This window comes from Stigmatopora nigra, chromosome 16, assembly GCF_051989575.1.
Source record: "Stigmatopora nigra isolate UIUO_SnigA chromosome 16, RoL_Snig_1.1, whole genome shotgun sequence".
In the NCBI taxonomy this organism is placed as follows: domain Eukaryota; kingdom Metazoa; phylum Chordata; class Actinopteri; order Syngnathiformes; family Syngnathidae; genus Stigmatopora; species Stigmatopora nigra.
Window position 1 is genome coordinate 4,988,624 of NC_135523.1, and position 15,523 is coordinate 5,004,146.

At 38.6% G+C, this 15,523-nt stretch overlaps 2 protein-coding genes across 2 annotated transcripts; both read left to right on the forward strand.

Moving 5' to 3' along the window:
* Positions 1–453: 453 nt before the first annotated feature.
* LOC144209952 (Golgi reassembly-stacking protein 1-like) lies at positions 454–2,143 on the forward strand. The gene is made up of 7 exons (XM_077736526.1): positions 454–608; positions 917–991; positions 1,344–1,424; positions 1,495–1,698; positions 1,780–1,866; positions 1,939–2,069; positions 2,128–2,143. The coding sequence occupies exons 2-7, from the start codon at positions 926–928 to the stop codon at positions 2,141–2,143; spliced, it is 585 nt and encodes a 194-aa protein (XP_077592652.1). The 5' UTR covers positions 454–608; positions 917–925.
* A 9,554-nt stretch (positions 2,144–11,697) lies between these two features.
* Positions 11,698–14,664, forward strand: slc35g2b (solute carrier family 35 member G2b). Its single transcript, XM_077736555.1, has 2 exons — positions 11,698–11,939; positions 13,219–14,664. Exon 2 carries the CDS (start codon positions 13,248–13,250, stop codon positions 14,496–14,498), a length of 1,251 nt encoding a protein of 416 aa, XP_077592681.1. The 5' UTR covers positions 11,698–11,939; positions 13,219–13,247; the 3' UTR covers positions 14,499–14,664.
* The last annotated feature ends 859 nt before the right edge of the window (positions 14,665–15,523 follow it).

Here is a 15,523-nt window from a genome sequence, read left to right on the forward strand (position 1 = left end):
ATATATATATATATATATATATATATATATATATATATATATATATATATATATATATATATATGCACATATACACACGCTATTACATGTACATATACATGCTATTGCATATCCATATACACACGCTATTACATGTACATATACATGCTATTGCTTATCCATATACACACGCTTATACATATGCATATACATGCCAACACATTGGAGAAAGACCTTTCTCTTGCTCAGTTTGCAGGTAAGGATGTGCTATGATAATGATCAATGCATTACGATACACAGGGGAGAGACCGTGTTCATGCTCAGTTTGCAGGTAAGGATGTCCTATGATAATGTCAATGCATTACAATGCATAGGGGAGAGACCGTGTTCATGCTCACTTTTCAGTAAAACCGTCACCCACAAGTCCAACTGGACGAGTCACATTAAAGCACACGAATATCCATTCACTTTTAGGCAATATTGTGTCTTTAATCTGCTATTAGTCGTTCAATTTTCACCAGACCTTCATAATATCTGAAAATAATACTATTTTGAAACTTTGTGGAGTTATACTTTTAATGATTTGTTAACTATACACTTATGTGGCAGGAGATTATCACCAATACCAGGTATGATGTCTAACATTTACTTTTATGATCCCTAATATTTACTCATAATAGCATTAAATCTCTAAAACATAATCACCCTTTTGAAGGTACATATATATACTGTTCTTTGCAATAAATCAGCAAGTGTTTCACAGGCAAGAGCAAACGAAAGAGTGTTCTTTGAGCACCAGCGCTCATCTATTTTTCCTGGCGTCTACTACTTCTCCCTTTAAGATCCATCAAACGTCCGTCCCCATCATTGACTTCCCGTCCTGTTAGCAGACTAGCTTTGCGACTTATGACTCTAAATGTGACATTACTATCGCCAGACACCAACGATGGGCCTAATCCAAGGTTCTTTTTTGACTGATGGGGAGGCTACAAGCGGCTACCACGTTCACGGGGTATGTACTAATTTAACTCTAATTTGATTTAAGTGTATGCTTAATTCAAGTTGTACACTGCTTATGTACTGCACTCAGTGTTTAAGTGTCATCTAAGTGCTCTGCTATAGTTATTATAGTTCATTGTAACGCTGATTGTAGTGCAAAGATGTTAATGAACATCAATATCCCTATTTGCCTTTGTGGCCAATCATATATGGTATATTTCCAATTCTGGCTTTAACCTCATGATAGTCATCAATGAGTGAATGATTATATGCCAGAAAATTTACAAAAAAGTAATAACTTAGTCTGTTAAATTCAATGCAAACTCCCTCATGCACTATGATTACTCTTTTTGTTTGTCATCCAGGTTCAAGATGGCTCCCCTGCATTTAAAGCTGGTTTGGAGCCATACTTTGACTTCATCATCTCTATTGGGAACACAAGACTTGTGTGTAACATGATGAGCATCAAACCTTACTATAAATACTTTTGTGTTAGCATCTCCTTTTTCTCAACAGAGTAAAGAAGGCAACTTGTTGAAAGACCTGCTGAAGGCCAACGCAGAGAAGCCCGTGAAGATCCAAGTGTACAGTAGCAAGATGCAAAGGGTGAGGGAACTGGAGGTGACCCCCGGTAATATGTGGGGAGGACAAGGCCTGCTGGGGGCCACTGTCCGTTTCTGCAGCTTTGAAGGGGCCGCTGAAAATGTCTGGCACGTCCTGGTAAGCAAGGACAATATTTTGAACATCACAAACATGTCACCAAAAGTTGATCATCACAATAATAATCCATTTTGTTGCCAGGACGTCGAGGTTAACTCTCCCGCAGACTCTGCTGGCCTCATTGCGCACATTGACTTCATCGTGGGTGCTGATCAGCTGTTGCAGAGTGTATGTGTATTTTCATCTATGGTCAAATTTCCATTTTTTGAGGGAATTAAGTGTTTTGTGTTTTTTTTTCAGTCTGATGACTTCTTTTCCTTAATTGAGGCAAATGAAGGTAAACAGTTGAAGTTGCTGGTGTATAATATGCAAAGTGACCAGTGCAGAGAAGTGGTGGTGACTCCCAATGACACTTGGGGAGGGAAAGGAAGGTACAATAAATACTTATATTTGCATTTACAATGTTTTCATAAAATTTTAACCATGTAGGGAACTCGATATATAGGTAAATTTACTTCTGCAGCTTTATTTTATGTTTCTATTTTAGTTTAGGTTGTGGTATTGGTTATGGTTATTTGCATCGTATCCCAACCCGCCCACCTCCATCCAAAATGGACAGTGACAAGGTATGTATGCCTCATTTAGAATGAAATTGTTTGTTTTTTATTCGTTTTGTGTAAATATTTTTTCTATTCCCAGGTGCCTTTGCCATGTGATGATGAGCTTTCAAAGCAGAAACTGTGTGAAATCAAACAATCAATGGAATGTGGTAGGTTGAAATACTATTTTAATTGAGTCGCATTTTTACAGAATGTAGTACTTTGATTTAATAAATGTGAGGCAAAAGTAAAATATATTTTTGAAGACACATTTTTTAAAATGAGAAGAATAATGACTTATTTATTTAATGTCCTCCTTCCTAGACACATTGACTCCTCATCAACCTGATGAAGTGTCAACCGAAGACTTGATCCAATTTGATTTGTCGACCAATCATGAAGACAATTCAGGTGAGCATTGCTGTCAGTAATTTAGTTGAATTTAATTTTATTCAAATATGATAATCACCACCCAAAAAATTAAATACAATATATTTGATTATATTATGTGGAGTCTATTTGCTTCTATGTAATTGTAAATGCAAATATTTTGGCTCTGCTATGCAACTCACATATAATCCACAAGAGGGCAACCTACATTTGCTATAAAGTGTCTCATAATTTTTGCAAGATAAACTATGACATTTACGACATCAGGATAAAACAAATAATGCATGTGATTTATTTTAAAGAACCTGGTTGTTGACTTTCTTTTCAGAAACCACATCTATCTCCCAAAGATCTCTGGAATTAAACTCTGAGAATCCGAAAAGTGAAAAGGTCCAAGATGTTGACCATGATAAGGAGGACTGTGGCGGTCTTGTGCTTGCCACAGAGACGTTATCGAATGTAGAGGTGGGACTCGCCGAGGCTATTTTAGAATCTTGATGCCATGACATATCGGTGGAGCTTCTTTCTTGATGCATTTGCTAATTTGCACGATAAGAACATACTTTTTTGGAATCTTAGCATTTAGTAAGTACACTGTTTGCAATCTTAGGCATCTGCCGAATTGCCTTCTAACTCCATACACATGAATAGATTATATTTAATGCCTATAGATTTTATTTAAAAATGTGATTAATTTTCCTTTTTTGTTGTTTTTCTATTTTGAACAAAAATACTAGAGATTATTTCCTGAACTTTCTGTTAATTCTGTGTAAAGTGTTGCTCCTAAACCATAAAACTAATGATTAAAATGATAATTTATTTTAATTGTGTAAAATTGGTTGTTGTGCTTGCATGGGACTGAGTTAATGCAATTTTTTCAAGTTGCTAAAAGTACAAGGTGAGATAAAAAAGGGACATGAGAGGAATTTTGACTTAAATAAACACTATCCTAAAGCAAGATATTTGAAGTTCAAATTTCAGTACAATTTTAAGCAGTTTCTAAAACCGATTTAAGACACCAGGTGTCAGTAAAACATCTTATTTTATGACTGAAATACAAAAAAACTGGGTTATGATGAAGCTAGACCAGTTAAAAAATCATGACAAAATCCTATAATCCATATATAGTACGTTAGTGTTTTCGTCTTGAAATTGCATTATGCTCCTAGTGTATTTTTTTATCCATAACATCATGCGAATTCCCCCAATAATCTGTTACGTCGTCAAGATGACACCCATCATGAAAAGGAATAGAGTAGTGAGATGTGGCAGAAGAGGGTGAAAAAAACCTTAATTATTTAGCAGGGAACTTCTTGGGTGAAAGGAGGGATGTTACAAGATTGAGGGAAAAGGCTTGCGCACTTCAAACATGCAAAGGATTTGTCGTATTCTGCAAAGAAGAGCCTGTAGCTTCTCATTTTGCATTTGAAGAAGTCACTATACTGGATTTCTGGACCTTTCTACATTGCTATGTGTTAGTGTTACCTATGTAGTTTACAATTCCACAATAGTTTTTTTATCATGAGCAGTTAAGTAGTTTCTAATCTTGTTTTTGGAATCTCGTCTCCTTAGTGGCCAATTCAGAAGACTTTAAACCCACTAGTTTTATTACCATTTTTATTACCAACATTTCAAATTTAATGTCTTGTGCTCCTGAAAAGAATATCAAAGACAAGTTGATTTACACTTTATTTACACTTTTATATAGGACCACAAAAACATAATACATCTTTGACCGACCCTCTTATCACTACCTATTCTTAATTATTTATGTTAGTACACCAAATGTGGTTGTTTATTTTTGTATTATATATATATATATTTTTTATTTATTTAAATTATTATTATTATTATTATTTAAATAATTTTCTTATAGAGTAGGCTTTTTTTTCCCACCGATAGCATATGTCCATTCATGCATGAAATTATTTATTTCCATGTATTATACTCTAGATTTAGAGTACTACTACTCATAGCTCATTGTTCAATAATGTGTGCATGTCAAATAGAAGGCATTCAACTGTACTGTAGGTTTTTCTTCCCTCAAATAGCAGGACTAGTTTGCACTCCCATTGCCCCTTGCAGCTTTGCAACATAGCATTCTTAGCCTGAGGCTAAGGTAAAAACCTCCATAACAACTGTTCATCCACCTCGCGTGCTCAGTTTTTTTTTTTTCTCCTTTATAATGTTCAGAGTGTTTCGAAGGAAGCGATGACGCATCTGCACCCGCTTGTCATCTCGGCTTAATTTCAATCTCACAGGCACCAGCATGGTGTTTAGCAACACCACCTCACATCTGTCTCTGCAGCGTAACAAATTGCGGATGAGATTAACTAGCTGCAGTGGAACAATAAGACAGGGGAAGTCCATATCCAGGCAAAAAGGTTATGAAAATGTCATCCTCCATTTAGGGCTTTTTTAGAAATACTTACAAAAGTACACAACAGTAACATCCATCAAACAAGCAATTTTCAACACTCTTTATTAATCTATATCGTAATTGTCATCTTGGGCTTAATCCACGCCTTCAAAAATAACAAAACTAGTTTGAGTATGAGTTCTTTTCTTTTTAGCGCACTAAGTTTTCAGCAGCGAATTAATTATGTCTCCCATTGAGGGGTTTTAGTAATCCCACCGAACAAAACACAAACATAACAAAAGTAGAGTAACTGTGCATGTGCTGCCAGGCAGTTAGTGTTGTGCAACATGGAGCAAACATACCACAACCAGGGAATGAGTGCCTCAGTGTGTTTTCCATGCCTTTAATCAAATTCATTCTCCGAGGCCTAAATTCATTAGGAAGCTAGTCTTTGTTTGGTGTCGTCATTACAACCGCAGGGTATCCAAAAGCTCTGTAGCATACACCCCAAAACAATGCCTGAAGGCGTTCATGGCAACATAGTCTTATTTGTTTGTTGCCGCTTGTTATTTCTTTCTCATTAATTCTGAGAACATCACTTACCAGTTAGAATGTTGACCCATCAGTTCACTTGTACTCATTAGGAAAATAAATGGAGTGTATTATGATTTATGTTAGAGGGGGATAAACATTGTAGTGGAGTGGTCGACAACCTTGTCGGTTTTAGTCAAATAACCATTTATATTTGCACTATAATCTATACATAATTACATTTGTGCAAAAGCACAAGTTAGATAACACTAAGTTTCTCATGAATTTAATTTATACTTATACATACTGCCATTCATTGTTGTAAATCTGAATTTTAGATATATTTTTTTACTGGTTCTATAGGGTTAAGGTTTGTGGAAAAATACATTTGTGATAAAAGACATGTTGCTTGAGGTTCCCCAGGATTTTTAGCTTATTTTTTTATTTATTTATTGGGTTTTAATGAATGTTTTGTGAGGACAGAAGAATTCCAAAGCTGACTTTTCTTCAAAGTGCCCTTTAGCTGCCCTTTACATCTAAAAGCAACTGTCAGTTCACACGCCTCAGCGGAGCCCCCTCAAACCTATCCCTTCTGCCACCCTTCAAACAAACATGTTTTTTTTCTGCAGTGTGTGTGACATATTTGCTGTGACACCACCGCCAATGGTTCTTGGTTCTGACCCGATGTGGGTGCGCAGTGTTGGGTGGGGATTGGCTGCCTCTCAAAGCTAACCTCATTTTTCTGCCAAGTTTCACCCTGGAGGGACAGTGCAGGCCAGCAATTGCCCTACATATACTTTGTATATACAGTAGAGTGTGTATTTGCGTGTGTACATGGTATACAGAAGAACACTCACTACAGAATTCACCAGTAGTAGCTGACATTTGAGTGCTTGTAGATATGAATCATGTTTTGACAAACCTGTGGCTTACTATCAGGTGTCTTTAAACTGGTGGAAGGATTATTTGTAAACACAGAAGTGAGTCAGCCACTATGTCAGTTTGTTTGTTTAAAAAGTAAAAGATAATAGCTGAAGAAATGTCTTTTATGTGTTGTGCATGTCGAATAGTGTTGGACTTCAGCTGTTGAGGCAATTCCACTATGAGTATTTACATTTGGGGGCATTTTTTGTGTGAAATGAGGCCCCTAATGAAGAAAAAAATACAGATGGCCACCTGTTACAGTAGTCAGATAACAAACAGATGGTTACAGGTTAACATTTTCGGCTTTGTTGGATAACTGTTAGTCAAATTTGTGTTGTTTTCTATCTCATTACATGGTGCAGGTGTACCTAATATTATGGCCTGATCTTGGATAGATATTATTAGCACACCCCAACCCACGTCATGATGTTATTTTTACTATTCCCCTCTTGTGATGTGCAATACTTTGGGTTTCAAGTATGAGTCATCAATTGAGCCCTAGTTTGGGGGGGGGGGGGGATACAAAGCTGTTATCAGGTTGAGCCAGAGAGCAATCAGCCTCGTTCTCTGGAGACCACATAGACTACTAATGCGCTATCAAATCAGTGACCATCTTGTGTTTTAATGCGTGATGTTAAGTGGTTATTAGCATGCTGGTGAGCGCATGTGGGATGATGACGTTTGGTGGTAATGACGGTGATTGCATGAGAGGACAGGTCTGTAGGGCAAAAGGACTTTGCTTACCCAGTGAGAGGAGTAAACATAAAAACCAGGTGTGTGTGCAGTGTAATGAGGTTAGACCTGGGCGTATGTGTGCTCAAGTGTTTCCACTACGCTCCCATCAATCATTTGCTCCTCCTCCTACACAAGCAAAACACACAGATGGATACTCAGAACGGGTTTTCAAATTAACCACAGAGCTTTGGGTGTGTTGGAGGCACTGAAATCTGATCACTCACTTCCTCCCTCCCCAATCAATTGGATTGTATGTCTATCACAGGCAATGGCAGTTAATGAGTTACAGTAATTAGAGAGACTTTAAATTCTGACTGTTGGACAGCCAATGAGTTGTAGTAATTAGAGAGACTTGAAATTCTGACTGATTCCTGTTTATCATGACTTGTTAATTCAGAACACATCCAGATCCCCATTTTTAAATTTTATTTAAAATAGACAATGTACCTAATACAGACCTGATCAAAAATAATTGTACTCAATTTATAAAACTAACTGGCAAACTTTGAGCCATCAAACTTAATGTATTCTAAAAAGATTCTTATAGAGATTCTAATGTGTGCTCTAATTGGTGCTGATGTTGCCTGTTGCCATGGCAACCACACATCCACACAAAGGCAGTAATTAAGCAGCACTGAAAAGCTTGGTAAAAATTCACAAAGTGACTGATAAATCGTCAGCCGTTAACAATAACAAGTCAATATTGGTGGTAAAGAGAAGCTTTTCATTGTTGAGACCACCAGTATGAGGCACAGTAACGATATAAGAAAAGGAAGTGGCTTATTATTGAATGGGCGGGACCACTGTTGCTTGCCTGAAGGGTGCGTGAGCTGCCACATGCTCCCCGAGCCTTTTTATGACTCTTCTTGCACTATACACCCCTGACTTTGACATGCAAGGACATCTCAAGTGGATAGAAATAGACTACACATGTACCTTAAATCCTCCATGTTGTAAAAATGTGAATCCAAAATCAAACTCCAGACCTGTCAATCATAGCTTGACCTTTTTTCCGCCTTGTAAAATAATGAATTCTTCTCAAGTATACACTTATTGGATGTCATACTTTTTTTTTGTTTACTTGATTACTGGGTTATTTTGCATTTTATAGCCTTTCTGCTGAGATGCTTATCTTCCTTTGCTTTGTTCAATGTGGACATAACACATTTTATCTTTATTTTTGATCCAATATTAAAATTACTATAATGTCATCAGGACAGCACACACAAATGCGCATGGCAGTTTTACGATACAGAGATAATGGAAAGAGCAGGTGTAAGATTATGCGATATGTCACACACACATGTAGGTAAATGTCATTTCCGCATAAAACATTTGACAATTAATGCAAACAAAAATGAAATACATGTGCCATCATTTACGTCTATAATCAAGTCAAAAAGAACACGAAAATAATGCGACATAAGAAAAGATACTTTATTTCCGGCCTGGGATTTCAGCACATTAAAACTGCCGCAGTGAGTCAGCTTCGCTCCAGTAGGCTTATTCTTTCTATGGTGGTGATGGGGGGAAAAAAGCAATATTAGTGTTGTAATATTATCATAGAGTTCGTTTTTTCCAGAACATTTCTAGGTTTATTTAGTTCCAATTCATTTAAAGCAAAAAAAGAGATTATTTATTTTAAAACTGACGCGAAAGACAAAATATAACCTCAAAATCAACTCCGTATAATCTGTTTTTATGCCACCATCAATGTTCTAATTGGTTAAATAACATAAAACAAAACACCGGCTTGGCTTAATTCATGACTCATGCCTTATTTGGCCTCAGCCATCAATGTCGCCCCTTCCTCTCCATCTTGCGCTCACCTCTTTCGTTACACCACCCAAATACAAAAAGCTCAAAATCCATGTGACCTGATTACCAAAAGCGTTGCTTCTTACGCAGCATCCCAAACGTCACATTCTAGCTTGTTCTATTCCAGATCCCCCCTCTCCATTAACAACTGCCTGCTTGCATGAAGCGCACCCCCATTAAACGGGGCCCTAGAGACAGCCAATAAGAGACTAGAAATAATAAATTAAAAAATATAAAAGGCAAGCAACTCAGCCTTACCAAGGTTGCAATACCGCGAGGAACTGAGCCAGAAAGAAGCACTTTGCTCCCCCATTTCATCAGCAACTTAGTGCAATTCTCTATAATGAGCCCATCCATGTTTGGCTGTGAGTGAGTCTCATTTGAAAAATGATTGGGAAACCTCAAAATCAAAAACGGAACAATTTCCCTGCATGTTCCCCAAGAACTGCACACAATTTACAGCTAATCAATAAAAGTGAGAACCCTCCACTATTGATTGGCTACATTCAGCTTCTCGGCCATCCTCATATTCCACAGTCCTACTAATCAAAACCACTTGAATGTACCATTTTCAGCCATTTTCACCCTTTACCTCCTGGGATGTGATCCATCTGTTTCTGCCACGTGAAGATAGAAAAGAGAGAGCTAACACACACACACACATACGTGTACGGGATTGTATTGTGCGCCAATGTTGACCAGTTCCATCTGGTACCAAAGAAGAAGAGTGAGATAATGACCATAGAGTGCCCAGTCAATAACGGTGGTGGGCTACCTTGAACTGTGTGGGTACAATGAGAGCATAGTGGTGGGCACAAGGTGGATTCCAATGGAATTTCCTATGAAAGTCGAAAGGGAACCTAACATGGAAAACGTGCTTTATTTGCTGGATGCTTTATTTTTAGCCTATTTTTTTGTGTTTGGCGGCTTGATTTAGGGCGAGTGTGTTTTCTCACAGCGCCGGGAAAAGCAATGAATGTCAGATTGAATGTCTGAGTGAAATACACTCGCTTTGAAGCTGAACAATGGGTCGATAAAAGGGTAAAAGTGCGCCAGTGAAAACAATGATTCAATCTAGGATTTGAGAAGGTACAAAGTGTTATTCCAGCTCGTTCAATTAGAACTAAAAGATCAAATTTTCGGGTTAGGATTAGCAGTGGTATTTAGGCTTGAATTAAAATCCATAAATAGCAAATTATTGCGTTGTATAACTATGTCTGTTCATATAATACAGTGATCCAGTGGTTGTAATTTTCACTAGAAAAATAATTTCTTGATTACTATCTATCTAATATTTTTGGAATATAAGTGTAAGTGACATATTTCAGTTCTGAAGCTTCCTTCTTTGTGCTACTGTGGCGGGATATAAATATTAAAATAAAAAACATGTTCACAGAGGGATTGCTGGAATCCTCCTCCCTTCATGCATTTTTAAAAAGCCCCCATTTAGATAGTGCTGACTTTTGCCTGCATGTACTTGACTATGATTCATATCACCCAGTTTATGGAGAGAATCCATATTTGCCATTTGCCCCAAAATTTCCATTTTCTTGTATAATTTTCTAACCTTCAGTCATCATCTAAAACCAAAACTTTATTTTCTATCCAACTAAAAATGCAAAATATATTTATATATACATATAAAACAAAGAACTTTGGCTTGTAAAGTTAAGAGATTAGCAATAATTGCAGTTTATGACAGGCACTAAGATGACTCAAGATTTCCCTAATGTCTGACAACATCTTGAAATAATTGCGATAATCCTCTCATCAGAGATAATTAAAACAATTCTAATGGGATCAGATTTAAGTTCAGCGGTGAAATCACCTTTTAGATGCCCTTTCAATTATTGCCACCATAAAGGAGATGCATTGAGCAAGTCAGTCATTCATCACCATTAAAGACAGGATGATAATATTTATCGGAGGATATTGATGGGCTGACATGCATCGGCTACTTGAGTGATGAAAGACCATCTGTAAATTTATTGATGTAGGAGGCTGAAAGCATTAAAATTAGATCAATCATTTTCTGCCCTAAGTCAATGCGACCAGAAACTGCTCGTGGCAATTGTCAGGCTAACATGACCACTTCTCCACAATAGCTCTTTTTGATTCAACATATCATTTCAATTCACAAACAGCTTTTAAAAATAAATCCGATAAACACATTTCATGCAGCTTCATTGCTTTAAAAAGTTATTCTAGTATTATATTCCACTTCATAGTTGTTGACTATGTTGCAAACCAATACAGTAGCATTGTATACTGCAATTGAATGAGACTAACATCACAAAATAGACTAATAAGCACTCACATAGTGACTATTGAACATAATTTTTAAAATTAATGATCAAAAACACAAAACCTAAAACAATTTATTACGGCTAACAGCCCTACTTTTGGTAATCACCACCACAGCAACATGTTTTCTCTCTAATTCTCCTTGATAGCCCTTTTTTTATTATTATAATTTTAATTGTACTCTTAACTCCCAATCAGATTACATTATACTCTCTATATCAGGAATCATTTTAAATCTCAGATAATCCCAAAAAAATGCATCACATTTTCATCATGAAAAAGCCCCCAACTGCCAGGTGGTCCAGGTATATAGCCACAAGAAAAGGAGGGACCACACAGCACTAACACCCCCCTCCAGACCCGCCCCCAAGATCTCCCTCCATCCTTCGTTTTCATCTGCATCATCAGCAGCAGACACTCGGCTTCATCCTCGTCGTCATCCTCCCCGAAGAGCTCCATGTTGAATTGGAAGAGGAGTGCGCGTACCCAGCGGCTAGAAGCCCCCCCACCGCCTCTTCCACCTCGCGGGTGCGCGCCATCCTCCACTCCACTCATCGGAGGGGCTGAAGATGGAGAAATGGCTGTGGCGAGAAATGACGCCAAAGCTTTTATGACGCCCGGAGCCGTCTAAGGAATTCAAGGTAAGACATATTTTATGCCGCTCTCCAACCATCCTCCCTCTTAAATTCATGGATGAATATGAAATATGGAAAATGTGTTTTTTAATTGACTCTTGACTCCTCCTAGAAAGCAATGTCTTTTCATTGCCTACCCACTAAGCCCAGATTGTAAAAAAAAAAGATTTTGCATCTCTAAAAAAATGAATTGGAGTCTTTCTTATTGTTAAAAGGTCTTTGTCAATGTATTGAAAGCTTAATCTGAACTGAACTATAAAGGAGGCATGTGTCTGCCCCCTTGTGGGCTTCATGCTGAGCTTTACAAGACAGAAAGATTAATGTTAATCAAAAGATATTAGAGGGAAGCTCTCATTAGCTGTCAACTTTTTTCATTTTTTTATCTCCATAGTATTAGCATGCTATAAATGGCTACATTCTTATTGTGCATGTGTGTGCTGCAGTTATGTAATGTCAACCCCCATCACACTGAATCAACCTCAACACTCTTATGTGAGGCTGCATGGTATACACTATAGACACAACACACAACAATACTATGATTAAAATACTATACTATACAATACTATGAGCAAAATTGTGGATGGAAATTTGCATTCACCCATTCCCAAATGTATTCATGGCAACATGTATTGATTATTTGGACATCTCTCATCTGATTTTCTGAACAGCTTTATCCTCACTAGGGTCATGGGGGGTGCTGGAGCTCATCCCAGCTGATTTAGAGCCAGAGGCAGGGGACACCCTGAATTGGTGGCCAGCCATGCAAACTCCACACAGGTGGACCGACCAGGATTTGAACCCAAAATTTTCATTATTCGAATTTTTAGGTTCTTTCAAAAACATCCTCAAATGTTACAAGATGAAGCTAAATCCCTAAAATATTCAGTAGACAGACAGTCACGAGTGGGCACAAACAAAGATGGCAACATGTATCTCGTTGGATTTGGTATATGTGCTTTACATAATTTGTTTTTTTTAAGTGTGTCAGCAGCTGTGCTGTTTTTTTGTGTGGGCGAGAATGCACCCAAAGAACGCAAGAAGAAAAATGCTAATGTTGATCTGAACTAATTTAAAAGCTATGAACACAGATACGCTTAATCTATTTATAATTCCCAGCATTACCAGCTTTATACATCAATTCACCCATTGATCAAATTGAATCAATCATTTCTTTCAGCCTCCCCGAAAACCAACAATATTTTTATTACATTATGCTTTAGACATGTTTATTGCACAAATAATGAATAACACATTGTAATGATCCTAAACCCCATCTCTTCAGGTGTAAATTACTTGGATACTTGAACAGAGATGGATGCTCCGTCACCCTCGCTCCAGTACGGCTCCAAAAAGCGGGTCAAGATTCACCCAAACGCGGTGACGGTAAAGTACGCCACCCATTTCCCCCAGCCGGGCGACGAGGGCTATGACGACGCCCCCTCCTTTGAAGACTTTGGCGCATTTGCCGAAGCCAACACAGGAAAGAGGCTGGTTTCAGACAGCAAAAGTGGGAGGACTTTATTTGGAACCTTGGAGACCCAAGCCAAGCCGCCCATCGCCCCACGAGACAAAGGAGTCGGCGGCCAATTGGCCAGCTTTGGCGAGGCCAACGTTCTCGCATCCAGGGTGACCTGGACAGCCCTTTTTGGGGCGGCGGTCGCTCACGGTTGCGTGGCCTTGATCACCCGTCTGGCAGCGGACCGCTCAAAGGTACCCTCCCTGGAGTTGCTCTTCATCCGCTCTGTGATCCAAGTCCTCTCCATCCTAGTGGTCTTCTACCACCACGAGGCGCCATTCGGACCCAAAGGCTACCGTCTACGTCTCTTCTTATACGGCGTCTGTAATGTCATCTCCATCACCTGCGCCTACACCTCCTTCGCCATTGTGCCGCCTAGCAACGGTACGATAATGTGGCGAGCCTCTACCACCGTTTTCAGCGCCGTTCTGGCGTTCCTGTTGCTAGACGAGCGTCTGGCGTATACGGACGTAGTCACGGTGGTGGGAAGCGTCTTTGGCCTGTGTCTGGTCATGGTTCCCAACGTGGCGGATGAGGAGAAATCCAGGCTGAGCTTTTGGAAGGAGGCTTTCGGCTACACCATGACGGTTATGGCCGGGCTAACCGCCGCCCTTTCCATGATCGTCTACAGAGCTATCAAAGAGCGTGTGAGCATGTGGACGGCGCTTTTCACCTTCGGCTGGACGGGTACCGTCTGGGGTGCGTCCACCATGTTTATCATGCAGGAGCCTATTATCCCCCTGGACGGTGAGACCTGGGGTTATCTGATCGGGATCTGCATCTGCTCCACTGTGGCGTTTCTAGGCGTATACTACGCCCTTAATAAGTTCCACCCAGCCTTAGTTAGCAGTGTCCAGCACTTGGAGATCGTGGTGGCCATGTTCCTTCAGCTCATTGTGCTGAGGATGATCCCCTCGGTGTATGACGTGGTCGGTGGATTGGTCATCGTGATCAGCGTTTTTACGCTCACCGGGCTCAAGCTGTATCGGGTGGGAAAGGCCGTCAGGCAGGATTACCAGGAGATTCTTGACTCACCCATTAAATGAGTTATTTGTCTCTGTTATAGTCTTTGTTGTTTACAGCAGTGGTTCTCAAAATGGGGTCCCTGGATCCCTGGAAACATCCACTCTCATTTGGGTTGCCATCTTCCAAAAAACATCATTCTAATAGTATTTTGATATTCATGTTCATTTAGCCACAGGTGAAATTTCTCTCTCCACTGGGAGGGGTCCTAGGACCCACCAAATTTGAGAGCCCCTGGTTTACAGTGTCTGCTCGGTTGTGCAATTCAAAGAATGTCTGTACCGTCATTTAACGTCGTGCCAGTCTTAAAAGACGTACCAGTCGTGTATCTAACGTCTGAATATTTGTATGTGAAATGAAAAGTGTGACACAGTGATCTTTCTCCCCCCTCTGATGCTTTTATGTCAACATTGTTAAAGAGGAAAAAAAAAGGTAATTCTGGTGACTAAATACTGAAGGAGACATATGCATTGTTTCCATGTTTAAAACAGTTCTAAGTGTCTTAATAACATTTCTGTGACATGCTTTATTTTATATACAGTTGATGGACAGTCAAACTGAAAACAAAAATCAAAAAAAGGTAATGTGGTCAGGTCAATTAGATGGTCATTGATTTACAAAAGTCTTGACATTACCTGTATAATATATGAAGAGACTATGATTCATTCTGAAGACACAAGCCAAAGTTTATATATTTTTTTAAATTAGACTAGCACTGTTGATTTAAAATAATTATGCCCACCGCCAATCAAATGCAATTCTTTTTTCAAAGATAAAACAAAATTAGCTTTTGGAATTATGACCAAAATGTTCAAAGATACTGTAATAAAACTTTTAAGAATGGAAATATATTTTAAATAACAAAAATCAGTTACTATTTTAACTTGCAGATAATTTAATTTCTACTATGTGGCAGTAATTTCGCTAGAGGGCGACAAAGACATGTTTTTCATTTTTTATTATGTAGTATTATATTTTTCCCTAATTAATTAACCAGAACTAAGAATGGTTTTCATGATTTAGATATCAGACTTATGCAGCTGAATGC